This window comes from Haliotis rubra, unplaced genomic scaffold, assembly GCF_003918875.1.
Source record: "Haliotis rubra isolate DU_JTF1 unplaced genomic scaffold, ASM391887v1 Scf191, whole genome shotgun sequence".
NCBI lineage: Eukaryota > Metazoa > Mollusca > Gastropoda > Lepetellida > Haliotidae > Haliotis > Haliotis rubra.
This window is the reverse complement of record NW_025765903.1, coordinates 1172401-1199656: the sequence shown is the minus strand read 5'-3', so window position 1 is coordinate 1199656 and position 27256 is coordinate 1172401. Positions and strand designations below refer to the sequence as shown.

Genomic DNA, 27256 nt, shown 5'->3' with positions numbered 1-27256 from the left:
TGATATTTAACTGCTACAGCAATGCTGTATAGCTAAATACTAGCATAGCTAAATACTAGCATAAAGCCACAATTGTGAAGCCTAATTGTGTACATAACTAACAAAGAGCAACATTTGTGAGTGATACAAAACGAACACGCTACAAAATCACTCAAGCAAAACTTAACAAAAAATCGCTGAAAAAGAGGAATTTAGGCAAGCATAGTCTACATAATGAAATATCAAACCCTTACAACCCGACTACAAGGCTTTGAAAGCCATCAGAAGGGATAACAAAAGGACCCCGTGGTCCGCTATCTTGCCTGCCACAATGCTGGAGACAGCGAACACGCCGGCAAAGTTACAACAAATCATGAATGAAAAATGTCATACAAAGATTCCAGCTAGCTCCATGCGAAAAAGAAGGAACCATACATACAGGATTTGACTCTTTCTCACTCATTTTCTCTCGTAGTATCAGGCGAAGACGTGTCTTCTCTAGACCATGCTCGACCGTTCTAGTCAACGACAGCATGAAAAGTGAGGTATGAGGTAAGCAGCCGAGTTACCTGCTCTTGGCTGTAGGGGGGCCCTGTGAGGAGCCCTATAGGGGTGGTTTCACTAAACAAAACATGTTTTTTGTTTGGTAAAATATTTTATTGAAATATTGTTACAACTGTCATAGGTATTTTAAAATGGACATTTTAATCCTTACATGTACCCCAAGGAGGACTTTTTCTGAAAAAGAATGTGTGAAGTTATCTTCATACAAGCATTTTTCAATGTTTCTATTGTTTGAATCTTTTATTTTTAGTTCATACGCTCCATTGACTTTTAAGTAATTTCGTAAGTTGTGTTTTTCAACAGAGAGGCAAACGTATCACAATGACATCAATCCTTCTGTGTAAACCTCTTTATCTCACCTGTGCACTAAGAACAATGAACCTTCGTGGAGGTTTTACGTGTTGGGTGACCACTGAAGGAGGGTCTGGCCGAGATGACAATGACTTTGTAGCTTCTGGCAAGGGTAAAAGAGGGGTGGTGGATTCACACATTGCCCAGGTCTTACCATCAACCGGCAGCGTCATCTGTGGACAAATCATACATAGCTTCATATTTAACAGCTCCTCTATCGGACATACATCAGGATGCAACAACCACAGCTATGAGAAGACACAGGAACATGGGGCACAGGATTCTTAGCTGCATTTTGACTGTGTCCCATTCATAACTTAGGCCGAAAGATCACTGAGAAATGAGCAACCATGTTGGGTTTATAGCAGACTTCTACATCTCCAAATGACTACATTTCAATAATTGTTTTAAAATTTCAAACATATACACATTTTTTCATTGAAAGAAGGCCTCATGTGATGAAAAAACATGGTACAACAATTGGCAAAATCTGTGATAGCAGCCAATCCAAAAACACTATTTGCTATTGTTTCAAATGTTTTTTCATTGAAAGAAAATAATGATTCCTGAATGAATGGTACAGCTTTTGGAAAAAACTAATATGGCAGCCCCTCCAAAACACTATTCGCTTTCGTTTCCAATCAAGAAGACATTTTCCAGCCTTACAAAACATCAATAAATCTGTGATCCAAATGCAGTTTAAGTGGAGTGAGATGTTGGTGAACCTACCTGTGTCTCCATGAGCTGGTTCTGGAAGGGGAAGTGTTGGTGAACCTACCTGTGTCTCCATGAGCTGGTTCTGGAAGGGGAAGTGTTGGTGAACCTACCTGTGTCTCCATGAGCTGGTTCTGGAAGGGGAAGGAGTCGGCTGCTGATGGCCCACAACATGTCGTTGTCATCATTCTGGGGGCCACTAACATCAGAGTGTCTGGACACAGGACAACAGTGGTCAGGTACAAACAAGCAGCCATGATTCAGACATCAGGAGTGAGTGAAAGGTACTCTACTCTCAAGAAAGAAATCAGGACCAGTGGTCAGTACGTACAACTCCAGCCATGATTAAGACATCAGGAGTGTTGGTGAAAGTGTACTCTACTCTCAAAGAAAGAAATCAGGACCAGTGGTCAACCTACCTGTGTCTCCATGATGGTTCAGACATCAGGAGTGAGTGAACCTACTCTACTCTCCAAGAGCTGGTTCTCAGGACAACAGAGTGGCTCAAGCTGATGCATACAACAAGCAGCCATGATTCAGACATCAGGAGTGAGTGAAAGGTACTCTACACTCAAGAAAGAAATCAGGACCAGTGGTCAGTACATACAACAAGCAGCCATGATTCAGACATCAGGAGTGAGTGAAAGGTACTCTACTCCCAAGAAAGAAATCAGGACCAGTGGTTGACAGAATGAGCAACAAAGCAACAGCACAAGCTGACAATCACAGTTTGCTGGTAGAATTCTGCTCTGAAAATCATACTGACCAGCCATAAAAGTTAACTCTCTTTCCCATCACTATATTGAACTCATATACACCTGTCAATCAGTGGGTTTACTTTTCCGAAATTAGCGTCTGCAAAATGTCCGATTTCAAGGTGACAAAAGTTTACTGACATAACAGTACCACAAAACGTATCATGGCAAAAACTCTTATTCACAGCATAGTTTCAAAAGGACAGAACAGAAAAACACAAGAAGGATAAGCTGCATAAGTCCGAGAACTTCACAAGTAGCAACAACACATGTAATCATAAGCTGGGAATTTGAAGATAAATGAGGGAGGAATCCATCTGTAACAATGGAGGAATCTGAGTACCTCTGTGATGGTAGGCCATGTGGATGTTGCTGGGTCTCTGTGTGGTGGAGGAGGCTGAGAACCCTGGGGGGAGGCGCACATGCACCAGGGTCAGGAGGCTCGGACGACCTTTGCTGGACCCAAACTGATTGGTTGTGAAATACAGCCGGACACCTGGAAGAACACATGTAGATAATCTCTGACTTCACGAGACTCAGGGTTAAATCGCAGGGCGTTACTTTACAAAGCATGAACCTCATCAAGGTTATTTGATGGAGAGTTCAGACGTGTGTCAAGTGTTTTTGACAAAAATCCTTGCACTGAATTACACTCCACTTCATACTTACTTCTTATTTGTCTTAAACAGTCGAATACAGAGACAAAGTCACAAAGTCGCAAAGTCTTTGTCTAGTGAAGAAAGCATTTCGCTAACAGCCTCATGTGTTGGAAGCATCAACGATGGGAGAGTCCCCAATTAAAGGCTGTTTTACACTATGATGCAAGCCCAAGCCCAACAAAGACGAATAGCTACATTGTATAGTGAGACCAACTAATCTTTATTTGAGTTCCGTCTTACAACAAACATGCAGGTATTGACCACCTACTCCCTCCATGAATCAAACTACAAGTAGATTATGCCACTATGACTCTGTTAGTTAAGAATACCAACACCAAAGTGGATGACTATACCAAGCTAAGCTATATCCTTGTATTATCAGTCAGGATTTGTTTGTTTAAAGCCGCACTCAGCAACATCTCAGCATATATGGCAGCAGTCTGGACCTGACAATCCAGTGTTTAAGATCATGAACATAAGATCTACGCAATTGGGATACGATGTGTCAACCAAGTCAGTGAGCCTGACCACCTGATCCCGTTAGTTGCCTCTTATGACAAGCATGGGTTACTGAACCCGGATGTTCAGGGAACGGAACTCAGGTGTTTAGCTGTTTTTCAGTGAATGCTTCATCCTCTAGGCTACTCTACCGTCCTGTCTGTTATCTGCCCTGTTGTTATCACCTATATCCCTGCTGCTGCTGCCTACCTGACTGAGTGACTGCCACAAGGTGTATGTTGTAGGATTCTGACTTGGTGATGACTGCCAGGTGAACTATCTGCTTGAAGTTGGACCTCTCCACAGTTCTAGAAAACATCAACAACACACCAACATTAACGTCATTTCCTGACACAGATTATGTATCAGCTTATACTGTTCACTGCTTCATTAAAAGAGGAAGTGCATAAATTGCTTGTACTGCACCAATACTTAAGACCAGAGAACAGGTCATCCTCCTCCTGTTTCTCCGGCACAGTCGTTACATGGTGATGGCTGCAGCATGCATGAGTGTGTTTAATAGGACATTATTTGGACATAGCAGCATGTATTAAGACCGTTTTGGGACATGACTGTGTTCTGGGACATTACCTGGCCACTGCCGCAGCATGAGTCATCACTGTGTTCTGGGACAGTGCTGCCACCCTCCCCATTCCCCTTCCGTCGTCACCGAGATCAAACACCTGACAGAAACAAAAGTTACTGCCCATAATTTCAATCAGACATTTTAAAATTATTTAAAGCTTGGAAAACTTTACTCTTTCAATGCCATATCAAATGCAACTCATCACTTACCTGAATGGTTCCCTTCTCAGAGCGAGCATACAGGATGTTCCTGGAGTTGTCTATGCAGATTTGTTCCAATGGATCTGGAAAGATTGAAATTTACCCATACTATTCTATGCATACAGGGCATCCTATATCATGACAGCTAAGAAGGTTTTTAGCTGCTGGAACACAGATGACTGTTACACAAATGATTGTTTGAGTGAGTGAGTGAGTGAGTGAGTGAGTGAGTGAGTGAGTGAGTGAGTGAGTGAGTGAGTGAGTGAGTGAGTGAGTGAGTGAGTGAGTGAGTGAGTGAGTGAGTGAGTGAGTGAGTGAGTGAGTGAGTGGAGTTTAGTTTTACATAGTTTTTAGCAATATTCCAGCACTGGGGGACACCAGAAATGCGCTTCAGACATTGTACTCATGTCGGGAATCAAGCCGGGTCCTCGTTATGATGAGCAAAGGCTCCTAGGTTACCTCACCGCCCCAAGACAACAATGAACAAGTGTCTCTATAGAATCAACACTTACCATCTTCACTGAAGTTAAATATGGAGGGTACAAGGAAAGACAGCTTGCTTGTGGAGTGGTTGATCTTGCGGCACTTGCGACTGAACCAGCCGTCTTCAGCCTGCAATAAACATGGTGTCTTATACTCACCAATACTGATGACAACAGAAACTAACTGATACTTCCTCATCCTAACTGATCCTTAGACACCAGATTTCTGCACTGGACATAACACTTTCTTCGGCATTATGAATCACCTATATAATCATTAAAGAAAATTTAGTTAAAGTGATACAAGGTACCATAACTTGTTTTTTTACACCTCAAGTGTTGTTTCGTTTCATTTCCAAATTGAAAGTCCAATACACCATCAGCTCAAAATTTCTCAAAATTATTTTTGAGTTTCATTGGTTGAAGGTAGAAGTGGCGTTGTACTTATTAGCTTCTTCAAAGTGATGCAACATATTTAAAAAAGAAACTAAACAAATATTGACAGAGAAAGTGCATTAAGACATTCATAGCAACAGTTCTCAACAAAGCAAGCGAACACCTGGACCACAAGGCTACACTACTGTCCCAGATGGCACTGTAAGACTGAACACAGCAAATCATGAAGTTGTACCTGGTAGGCTAGCTCGTAGAGGCAACCGTCCTTCCCTGCCATGAAGATTCGGCCATTGTCTGCCCCGGCTATGTTGAAGATGCCGGTGTTGTCGGTGGGGATGGAGAAGAGGGGGTCAGGGAGGAGGTGCATCTCCCCCACACCTAGCTCACCACTGCTCCCTGGGGACACACAATCAGTATGGGATTGGAAACCTCACCCGTAGGGATTTAACTTGGATCTGAACTACACGCCCTTCCAAGCAAACTGGGAAACAATCACATTTTGGTCAAAAGTGGGATTTTTTATCAGCTTCTTATATTATCTTAGGTGTTTTAACATTGCATATTAACATGAAATTTGAAGCATTTATGCCCCATTAAAGCTGTCTACATTAACAATGTCTTAATCGGCCCTGTTATAAGAGAAATACAGTCGCCAAGGTACAATATCAATTAAATACTAATTGTATTATCTAAACATAATGTACTTAACACCATTTCAGTACTGAGGAACCTCATATTGCCTGCAAGGAACCTTGAAATCACTCATACCAACCTTCAAAGGGTCTGGCGAAGCTGACCCCGAGCAGAGGACGATGTCCACTGCTGTGGCCAGACACAGGAGGTACTGGATGTGCGGCTGGAAGATACCTGTCGACACAGCCAACATGTCACTCATGGGCTTCCTTACCATCGGCAATGTAACTTCAAGAAACTAAACATTGGAAAGGGAAGGTTGAGGCCAGGGATCAGGAGGGGGTGGAGGAGGGGAGCAAGTAGAGGAGGCCAGGGATCAGGAGGTAGAGGGAGGGGCAGGGTCAGGAGGGAGGGGAGAGTCAGGGCGGATCAGGAGTGAGGGAGGGTCAGGACAGGGATCAGGAGGGAGGGAGGGACTGGAGGGGGACGGATGATGCTTGGAAGGATAGGGATCAGGAGGGAGGACAGGGAGGGGAGTCAGGACAGGGATCAGGAGGAGGGATCAGGAGGGACTGACTGGAGGGACGGATGATGGAAGGATAGGGATCAGGAGGGAGGGGAGGGTCAGGACAGGATCAGGAGGGAGGGGGAGAGTCAGGACGAATCAGGAGGGAGGGCAGGGATCAGGAGGGTGGGGCAGTGATCAGGATTGAGGGGAGGGATAGGGACAAGGAGGGTGGGAGGAGAGGGGAGGACAGGGATCAGGAGAGAGGGGAGGGCAGAGAATGAAGGGGGGAGGAAACAGGATGGGGAAGGGCAGGACTGATCAGGAGTGGGAAGGGGAGGGATCAGGAGGGAGGGCAGGGACAGAGGGGATGGAGGGCAGGGATCAGGAGAGAGGATGGGGAAGGGCAGGGGATCAGGAGGGTGGGGAGGGGAGGGAGGGCAGGATCAGGAGGGATGGAGGGATCAGGAGGAGTGGAAGGGCAGGGATCAGAAGGGTGGAGGGGCAGGGAGGAGAGAGGGCAGGGGATGAGGGATCAGGAGGTGGGGAAGGGAGGGCAGTGATCAGGAGGGAGGGGCAGGGCAGGAGGGGGGCAGCAAATTTTAAAATCAATTTTCTAATTAAATCTATCAATTTTATTTCTCCTCGAAAAAGATTACGTTTTCACAATGACATTGAGGTGTTGCCAAATAAAAAATAACAGTTTTGGAAAACTCCAGGCTAAAAATAGCAGCATTGATGCATTGCGACACCCTCTACATTTCCGATTGGTTGTTAGGGTGCAACGTCTAGCACACATTCAAAAGCGTGATCACTTGATCAATGTTCTCATGCAGATGTACCTGGTTTGGGTTTCACAAGTGCTGCACACTGGATCGTGTCGTTCAGACCATCAAAGTAAGCAAGGTCCGTGCTGGAAATAAGAAACAGTCATAAACAACCAGGTTATTGATGGTCCTAATTTATATCAAAGGTACATATCTGAAACAGAACAGCCAGCCTTTGAAGATTTTACTTTTAGTCTATGATTTTCAGCCTGCATTAAACTGATTGATGATGGATTGAAGGGATATATTGTTGAAGGACTCGATACAAAAACTGTCTTGACATAAGGGGTGACAAGAAGTCACACAGCAGACATTCTTCAAGGAAGGGATCGAATATTTAAAACAAAATTGTGCTTGTTCATAAATTTGATGTCAGGACAGAAGTTAACAGCAGATAATGAGATCACTTACCCATCTTCATACTTCCACACAAAGATGTCGCTGTCGATGGTTAGCCACGCCCTCTCAATGTCCGGGAACAAGCCCATCATACAGTTACATTGCATGCCTGTGTTATATGGTTAAGAAATATTGGAACTGTCTGGAAATCATTCAATTTCAACATTTCATTCAACATGTTCAACGCAATAATGTTAACTATGCATATATGACTTCTGATTTATTTTGAAATTATTAGTGAAATTCAAGTCGTGTCTAAGAAGACATAACATAAGCTAGGAATATAACACCATCAAGTCAATCAAACTTGTTGCAGATATTTCCTGCTGTATTAGGGTCCAAGAAGGGCCTCTAAGCAGGTGTAGATAAATTCCAGACATGGAAAAACAACTGTCCCTAAAAGAGGTGTTCACACCATTTTCTTTAATCACATCAGCAGTACTGCCTATTAAAGGATACGTCCAAACTGTTCAACGAGCTCTGGGGGTAGGGGCACCCTCTTGATGCTGGTCATCTCAGTAAGCCCCTCAAGCCCCATCCCAGCCTCCAGCAGGCTTGGATAGTCAATGTCCATCAGTCCACTCTGGGTTGGCTGACCTGGAATGATAATATGTCATAGCTGTTGGCCACCATGCTCATTTAGCATCTCCAGACTTCCAACATGTACTTGACTTAAATCTGATTCACTCTGTCACCGATGACTTTCCTCAGACTAGAAAACCCTTGTATGACTAGTGCCAACAACATGGTTCAAATAAAGGTTAAACAGTTAAAAAAGATCCTGGTATCTGAAAGACACACTGATTTATTAAATATACCCTGTAGTTATGCATATCAGAGGCCCAGATAAGCTGCGTATCCGGGTAAAATACGCATAGAAAATTTCCAATTACGCATTGAAAAATAATTGTTGCGTACCAATTACGCATTTAAAATGTTAGATACGCAAAAACTTTAAAACAAATGCGTACAGAATATATTCATAAAAATCGCTTGCGTTATGAAAAAGACATTGATTGCTATCAAGTTGTACTGTTAGTATAGGACTAGTGTTGTACTGTCAGTATAGGATAAGGGATTTTTTTTTATGAAATCATTTCCATTATATTTAAGTTGGTTTTGATTAGGTATGATATAAGGCAGGACATACTGCTTAGTAAACTTACTCAATGACATAATACTTAGGTGAGTAAAATGACTGAAATACGCACATATTTGAAAGCATTGGGTAACGGAAAATGAAATACCCACTCAACATTCATAATACCCACTCCAAAAAAATACAGTGGGTACAGTACCCACATGAGCTAAATCTTATCTGGAGCTCAGCATATTATCATAATTAAACATTCCTCAGACTAAAAAACCCTTGTGAGACTAGTGCCAACAACATGGTTTCAAATAAAGGCACACTGATTTATTAAATATACCTAGTTTTTATGTATACATGTATTATCATAATTATATATATAGCCAGTGACAAAAGTTCTCAAGAAAAAGTAATCTGAGCAAACATTATAACTGAATATAAACACATGCATACTAACGATCTGCTTCTTAAAATAAACCTACAGATTTTTAAGGTGAATAGGATCCTATCAATTTGAATGAAAAGAAAGGAAACAAACAAATATGGTATCAGGCTCATGTTGAAACATCATTCCCATTTTTGGGGCCTGAATAAATTAACTTACTATGTGAGGGAATTCTCAGCAGCTCAGACAAGTCAAGGTAGTTTTTGTCTTCCTGCAGATGTTTGTCGACTTGGCGTCCAGCGCTGTCCAGTACATCTTGGAGAGTCAGAGGGGGAATGCTGCCCATCATGGACACCATGTTGGCAGGCAGTCAATTACTTTGGTTTCTAAGACAAAAAGTTACTATTTAACCATGTACCTGTTCATTATGAAACATTGCTGAGTATGTCTGTCTGGACTAATGACAGTATTACAGTGCTGGTGTACCACAGTTAACATGAATACCCCACTCTGACACAGTATTCGAGTCACAGACACTGATCTGTCCTTGTTTGCCCCTAATATGCTGAGAGCCAAGCAGGGTATCAAGAGACTTAGATTTCTTGAGATTTGCCAATTTGCCTGAGTCTAGTCGCCACATTTATTGGTAAGACTTCCGCCTGTAACTTCCGCTTGAAATGTATTCTATTTATTAGGATTATTTCGAGGGTTTAGGGATAGGTTTGGGCTTAGATTTTTGGGTTAGGGTTTAGGTACAGGCTGTTTATAAAAAAACCATGGGCGTATATTCTTAGGCATATCATGATTAAAAAATACGGGGGTTGCGGGCGGAAATCTTTTCCATTTATTAAACAGCGATATTGCGTTTTTCAGTCAAGTGAGGAAAATGCGAACATTCTCACAGTCGACGGTAAGTGCCGGCAGAGTCAATTGTGTCGAAGCAGGGTTAGAGTGCCCCAACCCAGGAACTCCGTGGGGGTGGTCTCTTTGCGGAAATGTGTCCTCAGTTTTAAGATATTCTCATGCCATATAACAGATCTGCCATTGCCAATATCTTATACTACTCAAGTAATGTGGACGCCTATACTATATCGAAAACAGGACAATAACGGTGTGGCGGTAATGAAAACACAATCATCGACAAGAAAACACCAGGTATCTCTAAATATACGGAAAGGGTGTTTAAGCAAAGTATTTCTAATCATTCTTACGTGTTAATAACGCGTAGTTTGTGTAGTCGAGATATATCAATCAAATTCTCATGCTTTCCTTTTGAATGCCGCCATTTTCGAATTCTCCAGCGCCGTCTTGCGGAGTCAGTCATATGAGGATAACTCTTGAATCCGTAAATGACTGAAGCGTAACATTAATAATTGTTACAGACAATTGAACATGATGTGTCTATGTTAAACTACTTAGTTGTGGAATCGTGTGGTATTATAAAATTGCCATCGTATTATAAAGTTCAGACTAGGATAAGCATGAAACAACTCACACACTATTCGCCATCCCCATTTCTGCATATAAGCACACGCACACACTGATTTAAACCAAAGAGACTATATAAGGCTATATAAGGTTGTAGAGTATCCCTGTTTAAACCAAAAGTAGTAATTCGCTGCGTCGTGATACAACATAGTTATTATATATATAGTGGCAAACCTTCCTTCTATATGAAAAATTACAACCGATATTTTAGTCGAGTGAAATGCATTTTATGACTATATTTAAAATTTGCCCATACAACTACGCGGTTTTCAAAGGAATATCATTAAGACAATGCTATAATACATTTGAATGCACATTGCCATTAAGAAAGTGGTCAAATGTAACACTCATGCTCTCAGAGTCAGGATCCTAATCGCCAGCCAGTCAAAAAAAATAAATAAATAAATAAAAATAGAACAGTTATCCTGTTATTTTCAAATCTTTTGTCCTGCACGACTCATGAATGCGAACGTCATAATTCACAGTGGCTCGTTGATGTGTGATGCAAATTAAATAACGATTAATGAATTGACAAGAAAAGAAATCAAAACATATCTATATACTACATAAGAGATGGCAAAGAACATCTGATTCTTTCATGTTACTCTAGTTAATCTGTCAAGCTGACGATGTTTAATCAAGCCACAAATGTTACTTACATTTCAGCGGGATCGAATCCATGAGTTCAGCATCCGTTGATGACAATCCACAACGGTGATAAGAATCACCCTTTCAAGCACGCCATGGATACCGACAGCATATATTTTACGTCCGTTTCGTACGGTTCATGGAAAGTGTTTTGGAATAAGGATTGTTGCTTGATGTTGTTTTAGATTTATAATTCGAATTTAAAGACAGATAAATAACGGTCCATCTGATTTGGTTGATAATATAAACACTCGAGGAAGATGAAAGTGTGTTTCTCGAGGTTGATGATGAAAGGGTGAGTGAGTGTGGTTTTACGCTGTTTTTAGCAATATTCCAGCAATATTACAGCGGGGGTGGGGTGGTGCTACACCAGAAATGGGCTGTACTCATTGTAGCTATGTGGGGAATCGAACCCGGGTCTTAGGCGTGACGAGCGAACTCTTTAACCACCAGGCTACCCCACCGCCCGATGATGAAAGGGTGTTACTAGGGGTTGGTAATAAAAGGGTGTGACTCGGTGATGGAAGGGTATTGAGTTGTCTTTATATTGCCGGTGGTCTGTCGTTGGATCCCTTCCTACCGCCCCTCTACCAGACAATCAAGTGATTGACATTATGAGCATTGGTCTACACAGTCAGGATACGATGACATTCAGGAAGAAAAGTCAGCGAGCCTGATCACCCGATCCCGTTAGTCGCCTCTGACGGCAAGCGTGGGTTGCTGAATACCAATTCTAACCCAGGTCTCCACGGGTACCAAGGTAAGTGTACGTATGTTGGTCACAAAAGCTAAGAGAGATGAAGATACACTGAGCCCCTGTCAGAAACATAAACAGGTACGGGAGAACGTCTCTGCTTCTGTCAATCATTTGTAGAAAGTAAAAAATCTAGGAGTTGATTCCTTTGGCGACGAAGCCGTGGAGGAGTTGATTCCTTTGGCGACGAAGCCGTGGAAGGGATGTTGTATGCAGACTGGATGTTCTTCCCCAGCTGCAACCACAAAGCCAGATTGAACATATGAAGCCTGAATTGTTGATTTCCTTCGACAATCTGTTGCATTAGCATTTTCTGGCATAATATATTGGACCCGTGAAGGTCCGGGTTAGAATGAACCTTCAGTAACCCATGCTTGTCGTAAGAGGCGACTAAAGGGATCGGGTGGTCAGACTCGCCGGTTTGGTTGACACATGTCATCGGTTCCCAATTGCGCAGATCGATGCTCATGATGTTGATCACTGGATTGTCTGGTCCAGACTCGATTATTTACAGACAGCCGCCATATTGCTGAGTGCGGTGTAAAACTAAACTCACTCACTCACTCATAATATATTAGAAAAAATCCAATAAAAAACGCAAGAAAAATCCGTCTCCTTTCCTACCCTCCCATCCCCGACCCCGCCAATCCACCGTTACCCCCATCACCGTCCCCGTCTGTTACGACGTAAATTGTAATAAAAACGCAAATTGTAATACTTGCAGCAAATTGTAATAAACCTTGACGTAAATTGTAATAAAAACGTAAATTGTAATAAAAACTGACGTAAATTGTAATACGCAAATTGTAATAAATATTGACGTAAATTGTAATAATTTTAGTTGCGGTAAAATGTAATAAATATTTACGTAAATTGTAATAACAGTTTTAATCATTCGTAAATACGCGTGTGTTCGTTTTTCGTTGACATTTCATACATTATTTAAACTTGTTAGGGCGATAACTCCAGAAAGAAATGATGGATTTTGTTCAAATTTGGTACCAAGGTGTCGTGGCGAGATTCACCGACACCAGTTGAATTTAGTGACCTTGAGATAACTTGCAAGGTCACAGCAAAAAATTCAGGGTTTTGCCAATATAAAGATTGTTAGCGCGATAACTCAAGCAAGTACTGAGAATTTTTGCTTAAAAGTGGTACCCAGGTGCGTTTGAACGATGTGCGGACGCAAGATGAATTGGGCGACCTTCAGATTGATAAATACTTATGGAAAATATAACAACCGTAGTATCAAGGGTGCTCTTAGCTAAATGACGAAACATGATATTCATTCTGATATATAATGGATATAAAATCTCCAAATGTCCTCTGTATCATGTTTTTTTTGGCAAATATCTGTTGAGGTTTATACAAATACAGAGGTGTATGTGTGTGTGTGTGTGTGGGGGGGGGGGGATTCTAACGTGTATATCTAACACACTGATGCATGTAGAGATGGGGGTGGTGCAGTGTTCTAACGGGTATATCTACGAGGGGCGTCCAAAAAGTAGTCACACTCACCTAGAATATGATACAGATGCAGCTGTTCTTAGGTTTTATTTTTCTACATATTATCTGTCAACCACAAGCAAATTTGTTTTGCTATGTTTCAGCCTCACGATCCCAATTTTGTTTCACTATTTATCTTGGTACTCGCACAAAACGCAAAATCTGCTATAAATGCATCACAAACTTCAGGAAACAAAATGTGCAAGTGAGTGAGTTAAAATTTTACGTCACATCGGCAATATTTCAGCCATATCGCGACGACAAAAAAAGGTATGTACTAAGAATAGATATATACATGTATAGACTATTATATACTTTTTAATAAACTGTCAGCGAAGGACAGTATAACGACAATATTATCACACATTAATAAAAACTAGTTTGAGTTCAGTGTAAAATGCTAAATCATTTCAAAACAACACAATATAAAATCGGGCTATAGATCGCCAGCAACTGAAGGTAGATCACCATGCTAGGGACCATGGGGACGTACGTTACTTTTGTTACCTGCATGGCCCCTATCTGGATTTGACGAATTTTGGCGTCAACCCCCTCCGAATGTGCAACCACGAGCAATCATAGTTATGTATTCATTCGACCAAATTTATAAAGAACGTATTAATTACAGTACATGATCGATCAGAGTTGAGAGAGAATGGTTGTTACATGAAGTTACTCGCCATTGTTGCTCTTTACTGTTTCCTCTGATGACTTATCCATACTTATTGTTATATCAGCTACATATTTAAAAAATGTTCATCTAAAGGGAATATATATCTGCTCTCTTTGGCCGTAATATAGTAGTTTATAACTTTCCAAGGTTCATGTTCAAGCTCGTGCTTTGTTTATGTACAGTAAATTTACAGTTTGCACCATTCTCCTGCAGTTTATACTGTTAATGTCAATCTGAATACTTGTGACCAGACCGCCTCCGTGGTGTAGTGGTTAGAGCGTCCGCCCGGAGAGCGGAAGGTCGTGGGTTCGATCCCCAACCGCATCATACCAAAAGTCGTTAAAATATGGTACTTGTTGGTCCCTGCCTGGCGCTCGGCATTAATGGGTACAACAAGGACTGGTCGGCTCGGAGTCAGTATAATGTGTCTGAGTGGGGTATTCATGCTTCACTGCGGCATGGTATCTCAGTGAGCTAGCACTATAAAACCAGCTTCAGTCTGGGCTAGTACAAGCAGCCACACATACACATGCATGCACGTCGTCATATGAGCGAAATATTCTCAAGCACGACGATAAACCCAATTTCACCTCACCTCACCTCACCTCACCTCACCTCACCTCACCTCACCTCACCTCACCCCACCCCACCCCACCTCACCCCCCACCCCACCTCACCTCCTCACCTCACCTCACCTCACCTCACCTCACCTCTGACCAGCGTCCTCATATCTTAGACGTGGACTGTGCGAGACAAGCAGTATGGGTAAACCTTGTTTTTTGTCAGTAACCTGGACATTTTGTGACTAGTTCCAAGGCGACAAGAGTTTCTGGTGGGTTGAAGATGTCGTACTGATGTTGTGGCTGACAGATTCTACACGATAGGCCCTGTTATTACTTTGGGCAAGGAGGGAGTTTGTTGCGTGTCCCACTGGTGGGGCTGGGTTACCTCGACTTTGTTAACTGCTGAACATTAGAGATAAATAGACTGCATTTCTGAACAGATCTATTGTGATGATCCATTACGGTTCTGCCTCATGAGCCTCAAGAGACGCGACACAAACATTACATAAATTGTTTGATGTTTTCAAATTACGTAAACTAGCTCACATGATAAATAACAAAATGTTGAGAGGTCGTCGTTTAATATAAGATAGTGATTGTGTAGGTATGTTTACCATACGTTTCATGTTAACCTAGCCAGTGGTTGCATCATTAAGTTCAACCAAATGAACAGTGGTCTTTTCCAAGAAGCCGCCTTCAGACGTCATAAATGACGAGATAAATAGATTGCATTTCTAACCGCAACTATTGTGGCGATTCATTACTGTTCAACAAGAAAAGCGACACAAACATTACCCAAATTTTATGTCTCTAATGTCTGACGTTTACGATTACATAAACTTGCATATATTTTTATTAATTAGGATAATATATTTAAAGTAAGTGTTTTCTTTCTATTCGCCGTCCTCGGTGATTAACTAGGAGTGAGTGAATGAGCTATAATTTAAAGTCACATCGGCAGTATTTCAGCCATATCGTGACTAAAAAAGTTGTAAAATTTATAAATGAATAAGAAAACAAATTTAGAGAATATATAGTATTCCAAAAAAGAAACGCATAACCCGGAAATCTGTTGCGAAAATGTTGTATTTTCAAACATGTATAACTCGTCCACAAATAGACTTTAAGAAATGACTTTTACATAAGTTTAGAAGAAGGTAATGTCTTTACAACCAAGTGGATAATTTTACATAGCGGAGACGTTGAGCGCGATAGTGACCACGTAGCTTGGTCCCGATATCGGGTCTCCTGGCTCTCAGACCAATCTCATTCAACCTGTTCCGTACAGTTTGACCGGATTTCCTCCGGAGTCCAGCCACCCTGGCTGCTGTGCTCTCACACGTAGCAGTACAATCACTCAAATGTAGTACCCGGGTGTACCGATCATGGGCTGCAGTGGTGACTCGAGGTCTGCTTGTACGGGGACGGTCATTTGTTATACCTGTTTGGTTGTAACGAGCTGCAAACCGTGATATCGTGCTCAGACTAACATTCAGACCCCTGGCAACAAGAAATTGGTAATCTCCAGCGTGCATTCTTTCAATGGCGATGTTCCGTGTCGCAGCGTCAAGACCTAGCGTAGTGATTTGACCTTGAAACTGCTTCAAAACGGATGCCGATTTCCGAAAGTAATCTGGCTTTTATAGCCAGACAGCGCATGATTATTTCATCACAAGGGATACAAAACGGAAGAACTTCACCTTTTAAGAAGTATTCATGTGCATATCGCATATGGCCAATGCGACATCGTCGCATAATGACCTCCTCAAATCTGGACTGACAACCCAAGTAGGTGTAACCGATATTTGGTTTTATTTGATGTAATTCATTGATACCTACTTGATGATAGCTTTATAATCAGAGTATGGAATAACAAGTGGTGTCACAGATTTGTTGAGTGCTGCCTTGGCAGCTACATCGACCGTTGTATGTCGTATTGGCCAGAAGGAAGATCATTGTATAATTCAATAATTTCTATTAAAAGTGGATGTTGAGAAGACAAATTTCGAAAGACAGTCGGAAAAGATTATGTATTGCTTATGTTCAGGGTGTTCATTAATATATTTTAAGGCTGTAAATAGGAATCAGCTGTAAAATTTGAGCTGTTAGCGGATAATCGAGAAGTTATTGTTCTAGATCCAATGACAAAGCCACAAGCAGCCGCGCCACCATCCTTAGATCCATCTGTAAATAAGAATTTGTAAGTTTTATATTTATTTCTTAATTGATTATATTCTTGCCTGTATTGTAATTCATTTGTTTCAGATTTCTTTAATGTGGTTAGTATTAAGTCTACTTGTGGCCTCACCAATTGCCAAGGAGGAGAATAAAACAGGCAGGAAGGAGATATATTATTTAGGTCAATATTAGAAGCAGAAAGAACGGTTTTATTCTTATTCCAAGAGGTGGAATAAGGGCATATTTTTTTATTGTACAGGTCCTCATGAAGAGGATTAAATAAACAGTTATAAGCAGGGTTGGACTGATTCGGAAAAAAAGTTTAAGGACATACTGCAAAGATAATTTGATACGGCGATGTTTTAAGGATAGCTCATCAGCCTCGACGTATAGACTGTCGATTGGAGAAGTACGAAAAGATCCAAGACAAAGTCTCAGAGCTTGATGGTGGATAGAATCTAAAACTTTAAGGTTGCTTTTGCAGGCTCCACCGTAGATAATGGAACCATAATCCAGTTTGGAGCGTATAAGTGCTCTTGCATTAGAGATAACTTTTAGCAAATCAAGAGCCTTCAGGCATTTATTTTTTAAATATTTAATATGAGGTCGAAAGATCAAGTGCTCTTAAAAAATCAAAGCTTTTTTAACCACTTTAATAGGTGTGGTATCTAAATATAAGTATGGGTCTTTGTGAGGTTTATATTTACGACAAATATGGATACCATTAGTTTTTTATTTTGAAAATTTAAATCCAAACACCATTTCTTAATCTTAATTTCTAAAAGCTGCAGTTGTCTTTCAATAGAATGCATATTTTTTCCACGACAAGAAATGTTGAAATCATCCACAAATAACGATCCATCAATTGAATCATTTAAAACCTTTGCTAAACTGTTAATCTTTATACTAAACAATGTGACAGACAAAATACTGCCTTGTCGGACACCCTGATCCTGACTATAATGATCAGACAGGGTAGAACCCACTTGAATTTGCCTGTCATTTAAAAAATTGGTTATAAATTGGGGCAAACGGCCTCTCAATCCAAAGTCATGTTAATCTTTGATAATACCCCGTTTCCATGCTTTTTTCTAGATCGAAAAAGATCGACACTGCATGATGTTAATTAATTACAGCGTTTTAGACAAATGGTTCTAAACACACTAAGTGATCAATGATAGTTCTGTTTTTACGAAAACCACATTGAATGTCAGTTATTAGGTTCAAAATGTGCATGAAACATTTTGTATGTTTGAGATTGGTAGAAGTCCGCTAGAATCAAACTTAGATATTAAAGTGCAAAAAAAAGGCAATTTGAAACTACAAGCACTTGTTCAAGTGACTCCCCCTTCATGTCTACTGAAAGAGCTTGTTTTGGAGACACTACCCACCCCCCTTTCAGAATGACGTAATCATAAAAACATAACTTATACTGATGTTTTCACTATATTCATACATGATGCCAGGGGTTCAAACTAAATACTGAATGGTCACACAAGTGTCAGCTCACAATATATTGTAAACAGTACCAGCTTGAATATCTGGACACAATGTTTTTGAAAGATTAAAATGGGGGTGTCCTTAAAAACACAGTCCCCGTCTAAATATAAATCAAGCAATCCAAATCTCTGACTGTTGATTATGACTGGAAGTCATCATTTACTATACTGAACATATTTTATATGATATTACCTGAAGGCATACCATTTTCCAAGAGGTACCAAATGACAGATCATTTTCCATGTTCTGCAAATTCTTAACCACATTACCCCCATATGTGAAATTTCGGATATGAATTTGCTAACAATTCCTTAAAATAATGGAAGCTTTTCAAACATTGGACATCGAGAATATAGTTAGGCTGGCTACTTTTTCAACGCCCCTCGTAACATACTTAAAAGAAAAGAGAACGCCAAAGGAAAAAAGGTATTTCGATCTCTAAATACTTCTGACCTACTTAGATACCAAAAGCAAAGAAATAAAGTAAATAATCTGAAGAGAATAGCCAAAGTAAACTTTTATTCTAATTTTGATAACCGTTTATCACCTCAATCTACTCAATCAGGTGGTTATTGGATGATCTTTTAATTTTTTGTTGAAAGGTAGTACTTCATCGGGACCCATCCCCCTCTTGTAACTGATGGGGCGGTGGGGTAGCCTAGTGGTTAAAGCGTTCGCTCGTCACGCAGAGGACCCGGGTTCGATTCCCCGCATGGGTACAATGTGTGCAGCCCATTTCTGGTGTCCCTCGCCGTGATATTGCTGGAATATTGCTTAAAAGCGGCGTAAAACCCAACTCACTCACTCACTTGTAACTGATGATTCTGGGACACCTTCAGTTTTTACAGTTTTTGATAAACCTCAAACATGAAATGAATATGTTGTATATGTTTCAAATGTTAATGATGGCGGCAAGACGTTGCCACCTGTTAGCCATCGCTGTGTTAACGGTATAACAAATGTCATTGTAACCGAAAAGGTTATAGCTGAACCTCTTTGTTGTATAATACATGTATATCACTGTGAATGTATTTCCGACAATGTGGAAAACGGGTAATGTTACTCCTATTTTGAAAGAAGGAGATACATCCCTCCCAACTAATTACAGACCTATTAGTTTATTTTCTATCCTGGGGACAATTCTTGAAAGAATAATGGTAAAGCATGTGCATGACCATTTCCATGAACATAGCATTTTAAGTAAATTCCATAATATATGCTCAGTCCTAGATAATCACCACCTTTGCTGTATGGTATTTTGTGACATTTCAAAAGCTTTTGACAGGTTTTGGCATAAAGGTTTATTGCACAAATTAGAAAATCATGGTGTTCGTGGAAACGTACTTAGTGGGTTAACTAACTATCTATCTGATAGACAACAGTGTGTCTCTGTTAATGGAACATTATGAAAAACTAAATGTTACTGCAGGGGTTCCTCAAGGATCTGCCCTTGGTCCATTTGTGATCCTTGTATATATCAATGATTTAACTGGAAATTTATAAAATATCACAAGAATGTTTGCCGATGACGCATTAATCGGTGTTGCGGGAAAAGATGTAAAATCCATAGAAGCTACTCTCAACTATAATTTAGTAGAATTGAATAAATGAGCAGAAAAGTTGTTACATAAGTTCATACCAAATAAGACTAAATTTATGCTATAAAACCATGGACATTGGCCTCAAGTCCCTGACTTGATCTTCAATAATGAACATTTGGAGTGCGTACATAAACATCGACATAAACATCTTGGTGTTATCTTATCAGACAATACAATGTGGTCTCATCATGTAACTGCTGTAATAGAAAAAGCCTCTAAAATAGTTTCCTCATTACGATCGTTAAAGTTCGTCCTGTCTAGAAATAGTCTATCAAACATATATGAAATGTACGCTAGACCTATCTTAGAATATTGCTTTGAGGTCTGGGATAATAAATTATTGTCCCGCAGATTTTTGTGACGAACGTCAAACGGTTCAGCTTGAAGCTGCAAAAATTTTTACCAGTCTGCCAAAATTCGCTTCAAGAGCTGGTTTGTATAGTAAAACAAGTTGGTTACTTTTATAAGTTAGACATACACATAAGAAACTTTGAACCTTTTACAAAATTGTTAACATGCAAGCGCCTGATTATCTTACAGACTTACATCCACCATCTACTGAAACTATGTCTCAATACAATTTGTGTAACAAGTCTAATTTGGCTATTCCAACGTTTCGAACAACAGTTCTACAAAAGTCATTTATATATGATTGTGCTTGTTTATAGAATCATCTCTCCTCCACAATACAATATACCAATTCATTTCCATCATTTAAATTGAAATTATCTGAAAAAATGATAAAATTCCTAAAGATTTCCAATTTGGTGAAAGGAAAATGAATATTCTACACACTAAGTAAAGACATTCATGTAGTTTCTGAAATCGTGATCTTTTTTTGTGTCAATTTATCTGAAAGTAAAGCTTGCCATTGTGGTGCTCTTGTGGAATATGCCAAGCATTTCTTTCTAAAATGTCTAAACTGTGTCAGCTGCCGGTTTGATTTGATAGAAGGCTTTGAAATCCTAAAAGTTAGCTGAGATATTAACACCCTTCTGGACGGCAGCCTTAGTCTGCCACAAACTATAAATGAAAATGTTTTTAGTCAAGTCCATAAATTCATTGTACGTAGTAAGCGTTTCAATTAATGTGTAATATGTCTTTCCTCTGTTCATTGTCCATCACATGTATTTTTCCATGTACTTGTCGGAACCGGGATTTAATAAGTTGAATAACTTGAGCCCAGTCCATTTCACTACTGAGTAAAATACATGTATGTTTAAACAAACAAACAAACAATCTTAAATACATGTAGAGGGGTGGGGGCGGGCTGGTGTTGGGGTGGTGAGGTGGTTGGGTGGGGTGCTCTAACGGTTATATCTAACATACTTAAAGACGTAGAGGGTGGTGGTTCTAACAGGTATATCTAACATACATGTAGAAGGGCTAGGTCTAACGGGTATATCTAACATACTTAAAGACGTAGAGGGTGGTGGTTCTAACAGGTATATCTAACATACATGTAGAAGGGCTAGGTCTAACTGGTATATCTAACATACTTAAAGACGTAGAGGGTGGTGGTTCTAACAGGTATATCTCAAATACATGTAGAGGGGCTAGGTCTAACGGGTATATCTAACATACTTTAAGACGTAGAGGGTGGTGGTTCTAACAGGTATATCTAACAAACATGTAGAAGGGCTAGGTCTAACGGGTATATCTAACATACTTAAAGACGTAGAGGGTGGTGGTTCTAACAGGTATATCTAACATACATGTAGAAGGGCTAGGTCTAACTGGTATATCTAACATACTTAAAGACGTAGAGGGTGGTGGTTCTAACAGGTATATCTCAAATATATGTAGAAGGGCTAGGTCTAACAGGTATATCTAACATACTTAAAGACGTAGAGGGTGGTGGTTCTAACAGGTATATCTCAAATATATGTAGAAGGGCTAGGTCTAACAGGTATATCTAACATACTTAAAGACGTAGAGGGTGGTGGTTCTAACAGGTATATCTCAAATACATGTAGAAGGGCTAGGTCTAACGGGTATATCTAACATACTTAAAGACGTAGAGGGTGGTGGTTCTAACAGGTATATCTAACATACATGTAGAAGGGCTAGGTCTAACGGGTATATCTAACATACTTAAAGACGTAGAGGGTGGTGGTAGAAGGGCTAACAGGTATATCTCAACATACATGTAGAAGGGCTAGGTCTAACTGGTATATCTAACATACTTAAAGACGTAGAGGGTGGTGGTTCTAACAGGTATATCTCAAATATATGTAAAATGAAGGGCTAGGTCTAACAGGTATATCTAACATACTTAAAGACGTAGAGGGTGGTGGTTCTAACAGGTATATCTCAAATACATGTAGAAGGGGCTAGGTCTAACAGGTATATCTAACATACTTAAAGACGTAGAGGGTGGTGGTTCTAACAGGTATATCTCAAATACATGTAGAAGGGCTAGGTCTAACAGGTATATCTAACATACTTAAAAGACGTAGAGGGTGGTGGTTCTAACAAGGTATATCTAACATACATGTAGAAGGGCTAGGTCTAACGGGTATATCTAACATACACATAAGAAGAGGGGTGGGTCTAACAGGTATATCTCAAATACATGTAGAAGGGCTAGGTCTAACAGGTATATCTAACATACATAAAGACGTGAGGGTGGGCTGGTTCTAACAGGTATATCTCAAATACATGTAGAAGGGTCTAACAGGTATATCTAACATAACACTTAAAGACGTAGAGGGGTGGTGGTTCTAACAGGTATATCTCAAATACATGTAGAGGGGCTAGGTCTAACAGGTATATCTAACATACTTAAAGACGTAGAGGGTGGTGGTTCTAACAGGTATATCTCAAATACATGTAGAAGGGCTAGGTCTAACGGGTATATCTAACATACTTTAAGACGTAGAGGGTGGTGGTTCTAACAGGTATATCTAACATACATGTAGAAGGGCTAGGTCTAACAGGTATATCTAACATACTTAAAGACGTAGAGGGTGGTGGTTCTAACAGGTATATCTCAAATACATGTAGAAGGGCTAGGTCTAACAGGTATATCTAACATACTTAAAGACGTAGAGGGTGGTGGTTCTAACAGGTATATCTCAAATACATGTAGAGGGGCTAGGTCTAACGGGTATATCTAACATACTTTAAGACGTAGAGGGTGGTGGTTCTAACAGGTATATCTAACATACATGTAGAAGGGCTAGGTCTAACGGTTATATCTAACATACTTAAAGACGTAGAGGGTGGTGGTTCTAACAGGTATATCTCAAATATATGTAAAAGGGCTAGGTCTAACAGGTATATCTAACATACTTAAAGACGTAGAGGGTGGTGGTTCTAACAGGTATATCTCAAATACATGTAGAGGGGCTAGGTCTAACGGTTATATCTAACATACTTTAAGACGTAGAGGGTGGTGGTTCTAACAGGTATATCTAACAAACATGTAGAAGGGCTAGGTCTAACTGGTATATCTAACATACTTAAAGACGTAGAGGGTGGTGGTTCTAACAGGTATATCTAACATACATGTAGAAGGGCTAGGTCTAACGGTTATATCTAACATACTTAAAGACGTAGAGGGTGGTGGTTCTAACAGGTATATCTCAAATATATGTAAAAGGGCTAGGTCTAACAGGTATATCTAACATACTTAAAGACGTAGAGGGTGGTGGTTCTAACAGGTATATCTCAAATATATGTAGAAGGGCTAGGTCTAACAGGTATATCTAACATACTTAAAGACGTAGAGGGTGGTGGTTCTAACAGGTATATCTCAAATACATGTAGAGGGGCTAGGTCTAACGGTTATATCTAACATACTTTAAGACGTAGAGGGTGGTGGTTCTAACAGGTATATCTAACATACATGTAGAAGGGCTAGGTCTAACAGGTATATCTAACATACTTAAAGACGTAGAGGGTGGTGGTTCGAACAGGTATATCTCAAATATATGTAGAAGGGCTAGGTCTAACAGGTATATCTAACATACATGTAGAAGGGCTAGGTCTAACGGGTATATCTAACATACTTAAAGACGTAGAGGGTGGTGGTTCTAACAGGTATATCTCAAATACATGTAGAAGGGCTAGGTCTAACGGGTATATCTAAAATACTTAAAGACGTAGAGGGTGGTGGTTCTAACAGGTATATCTCAAATACATGTAGAGGGGCTAGGTCTAACGGGTATATCTAACATACTTTAAGACGTAGAGGGTGGTGGTTCTAACAGGTATATCTAACAAACATGTAGAAGGGCTAGGTCTAACGGGTATATCTAACATACTTAAAGACGTAGAGGGTGGTGGTTCTAACAGGTATATCTAACATACATGTAGAAGGGCTAGGTCTAACGGGTATATCTAACATACTTAAAGACGTAGAGGGTGGTGGTTCTAACAGGTATATCTCAAATATATGTAAAAGGGCTAGGTCTAACAGGTATATCTAACATACTTAAAGACGTAGAGGGTGGTGGTTCTAACAGGTATATCTCAAATACATGTAGAAGGGCTAGGTCTAACAGGTATATCTAACATACTTAAAGACGTAGAGGGGTGGTGGTTCTAACAGGTATATCTCAAATACATGTAGAAGGGCTAGGTCTAACGGTTATATCTAACATACTTAAAGACGTAGAGGGTGGTGGTTCTAACAGGTATATCTAACATACATGTAGAAGGGCTAGGTCTAACAGGTATATCTAACATACTTAAAGACGTAGAGGGTGGTGGTTCTAACAGGTATATCTCAAATACATGTAGAAGGGCTAGGTCTAACAGGGTATATCTAACATGCTTAAAGACGTAGAGGGTGGTGGTTCTAACAGGTATATCTCAAATACATACATGTAGAAGGGCTAGGTCTAACGGGTATATCTAACATACTTAAAGACGTAGAGGGTGGTGGTTCTAACAGGTATATCTCAAATACATGTAGAAGGGCTAGGTCTAACGGGTATATCTAACATACTTAAAGACGTAGAGGGTGGTGGTTCTAACAGGTATATCTCAAATACATGTAGAAGGGCTAGGTCTAACAGGTATATCTAACATACTTAAAGACGTAGAGGGTGGTGGTTCTAACAGGTATATCTCAAATACATGTAGAAGGGCTAGGTCTAACTGGTATATCTAACATACTTAAAGACGTAGAGGGTGGTGGTTCTAACGGGTATATCTAACATACATGTAGAAGGGCTAGGTCTAACGGGTATATCTAACATACTTAAAGATGTAGAAGGGCTAGGTCTAACAAGTATATCTAACATACATGTAGAAGGGCTAGGTCTAACGGGTATATCTAACATACTTTAAGACGTAGAGGGTGGTGGTTCTAACAGGTATATCTAACATACATGTAGAAGGGCTAGGTCTAACAGGTATATCTCACATACATGTAGAAGGGCTAGGTCTAACAGGTATATCTCAAATACATGTAGAAGGGCTAGGTCTAACTGGTATATCTAACATACTTAAAGACGTAGAGGGTGGTGGTTCTAACAGGTATATCTCAAATACATGTAGAGGGGCTAGGTCTAACAGGTATATCTAACATACTTAAAGACGTAGAGGGTGGTGGTTCTAACAAGTATATCTAACATACATGTAGATGGGGTAGGTCTAACTGGTATATCTTACATACTTAAAGACGTAGAGGGTGGTGGTTCTAACAAGTATATCTAACATACATGTAGAGGGGCTAGGTCTAACTGGTATATCTTACATACTTAAAGACGTAGAGGGTGGTGGTTCTAACAGGTATATCTCAAATACATGTAGAGGGGCTAGGTCTAACAGGTATATCTAACATACTTAAAGACGTAGAGGGTGGTGGTTCTAACAGGTATATCTAACATACATGTAGAAGGGCTAGGTCTAACGGGTATATCTAAAATACTTATGTATGTTTAAACAAACAAACAAACAATCTTAAATACATGTAGAGGGGTGGGGGCGGGCTGGTGTTGGGGTGGTGAGGTGGTTGGGTGGGGTGTTCTAACGGGTATATCTAACATACTTAAAGACGTAGAGGGTGGTGGTTCTAACGGGTATATCTCAAATACATGTAGAAGGGCTAGGTCTAACGGGCATATCTAACATACTTAAAGACGTAGAGGGTGGTGGTTCTAACGGGTATATCTAACATACATGTAGAAGGGCTAGGTCTCACGGGTATATCTAACATACTTTAAGACGTAGAGGGTGGTGGTTCTAACAGGTATATCTAACAAACATGTAGAAGGGCTAGGTCTAACGGGTATATCTAACATACTTAAAGACGTAGAGGGTGGTGGTTCTAACAAGTATATCTAACATACATGTAGAGGGGCTAGGTCTAACTGGTATATCTAACATACTTAAAGACGTAGAGGGTGGTGGTTCTAACAAGTATATCTAACATACATGTAGAAGGGCTAGGTCTAACGGGTATATCTAACATACTTAAAGACGTAGAGGGTGGTGGTTCTAACAGGTATATCTAACATACATGTAGAAGGGCTAGGTCTAACGGGTATATCTAACATACTTAAAGACGTAGAGGGTGGTGGTTCTAAGAAGTATATTTAACATACAACAATAAACACTATCATGTATTTATGACCCACATTTTCGAACCTTCCATCAGCCCCTAAGAAAAGCTAGCGATGAAGCCTGAAGATCTTTTAATTTGGTTGTCACTTATCAAACAAGTAGTGAAGTTGTGCATTTTTATTATACATTCTAAAATCTATGGATATTATTGGGACGTTGGTAACTTTTATAAGACATTATTTGACGACATTTCTCGTGGTTGGAATATAGCCGACTTTATAGAAGATAAATATGAGTGCCCTTGTCTTATCATGTTTACGACACAACTGCCTATATCTTGGTATTTTCTGAACCAGGGCAAGGGATATGCTGATATTTAGGTCGTTAACAAGGAACGTGACGTCATAACATTGTTCATGATGTCATTTCACCATGCAAAAGTGATATTTTACTGGGTGCATATCGTATGAAAACAAATGACCCTTCGTTGGTTATTAGCATTGTTATCATCATTCTTTGAGGTTAATGTCACCCGTGATTTCTTTGTTGTATTTTGGGCTGTGAAACTAATGTTTTCCTTTGTATACCCTTGGCAATTAAATGTCAACAAACATTGTTTACCTTACAGAAGGTTTGACTTTACTTTGATAACGAACACATATGATCGATTTCTTGAAACAAATTGATACAATTCAATAGCATTTCTACATTTTATTTTAAAAGCATCAATCAAATACAACAAATGAGTAGACAGATTGACTGCTATGTGGCAAGGAATAAACCAGGCGCCAGCGATTCATAATATC

The 27256-nt window shown here is 40.0% G+C and overlaps 1 protein-coding gene across 1 annotated transcript in view; it reads right to left on the bottom strand.

Annotated features, from left to right (window-relative positions):
* The window catches only part of LOC124274513 (nuclear pore complex protein Nup155-like), a 40575-nt gene extending 30217 nt beyond the window's left edge, over nt 1–10358 (bottom strand). Inside the window, 15 exon segments of the mRNA XM_046709879.1 lie at nt 903–1067; nt 1722–1822; nt 2707–2859; nt 3731–3828; nt 4112–4203; nt 4316–4389; nt 4819–4918; nt 5420–5580; nt 5957–5990; nt 5993–6051; nt 7165–7235; nt 7561–7657; nt 8008–8145; nt 9243–9409; nt 10235–10358. Coding sequence (XP_046565835.1) covers nt 903–1067; nt 1722–1822; nt 2707–2859; nt 3731–3828; nt 4112–4203; nt 4316–4389; nt 4819–4918; nt 5420–5580; nt 5957–5990; nt 5993–6051; nt 7165–7235; nt 7561–7657; nt 8008–8145; nt 9243–9381 — 1482 coding nt within the window. The 5' untranslated portion in view covers nt 9382–9409; nt 10235–10358.
* Nucleotides 10359–27256: the final 16898 nt, after the last annotated feature.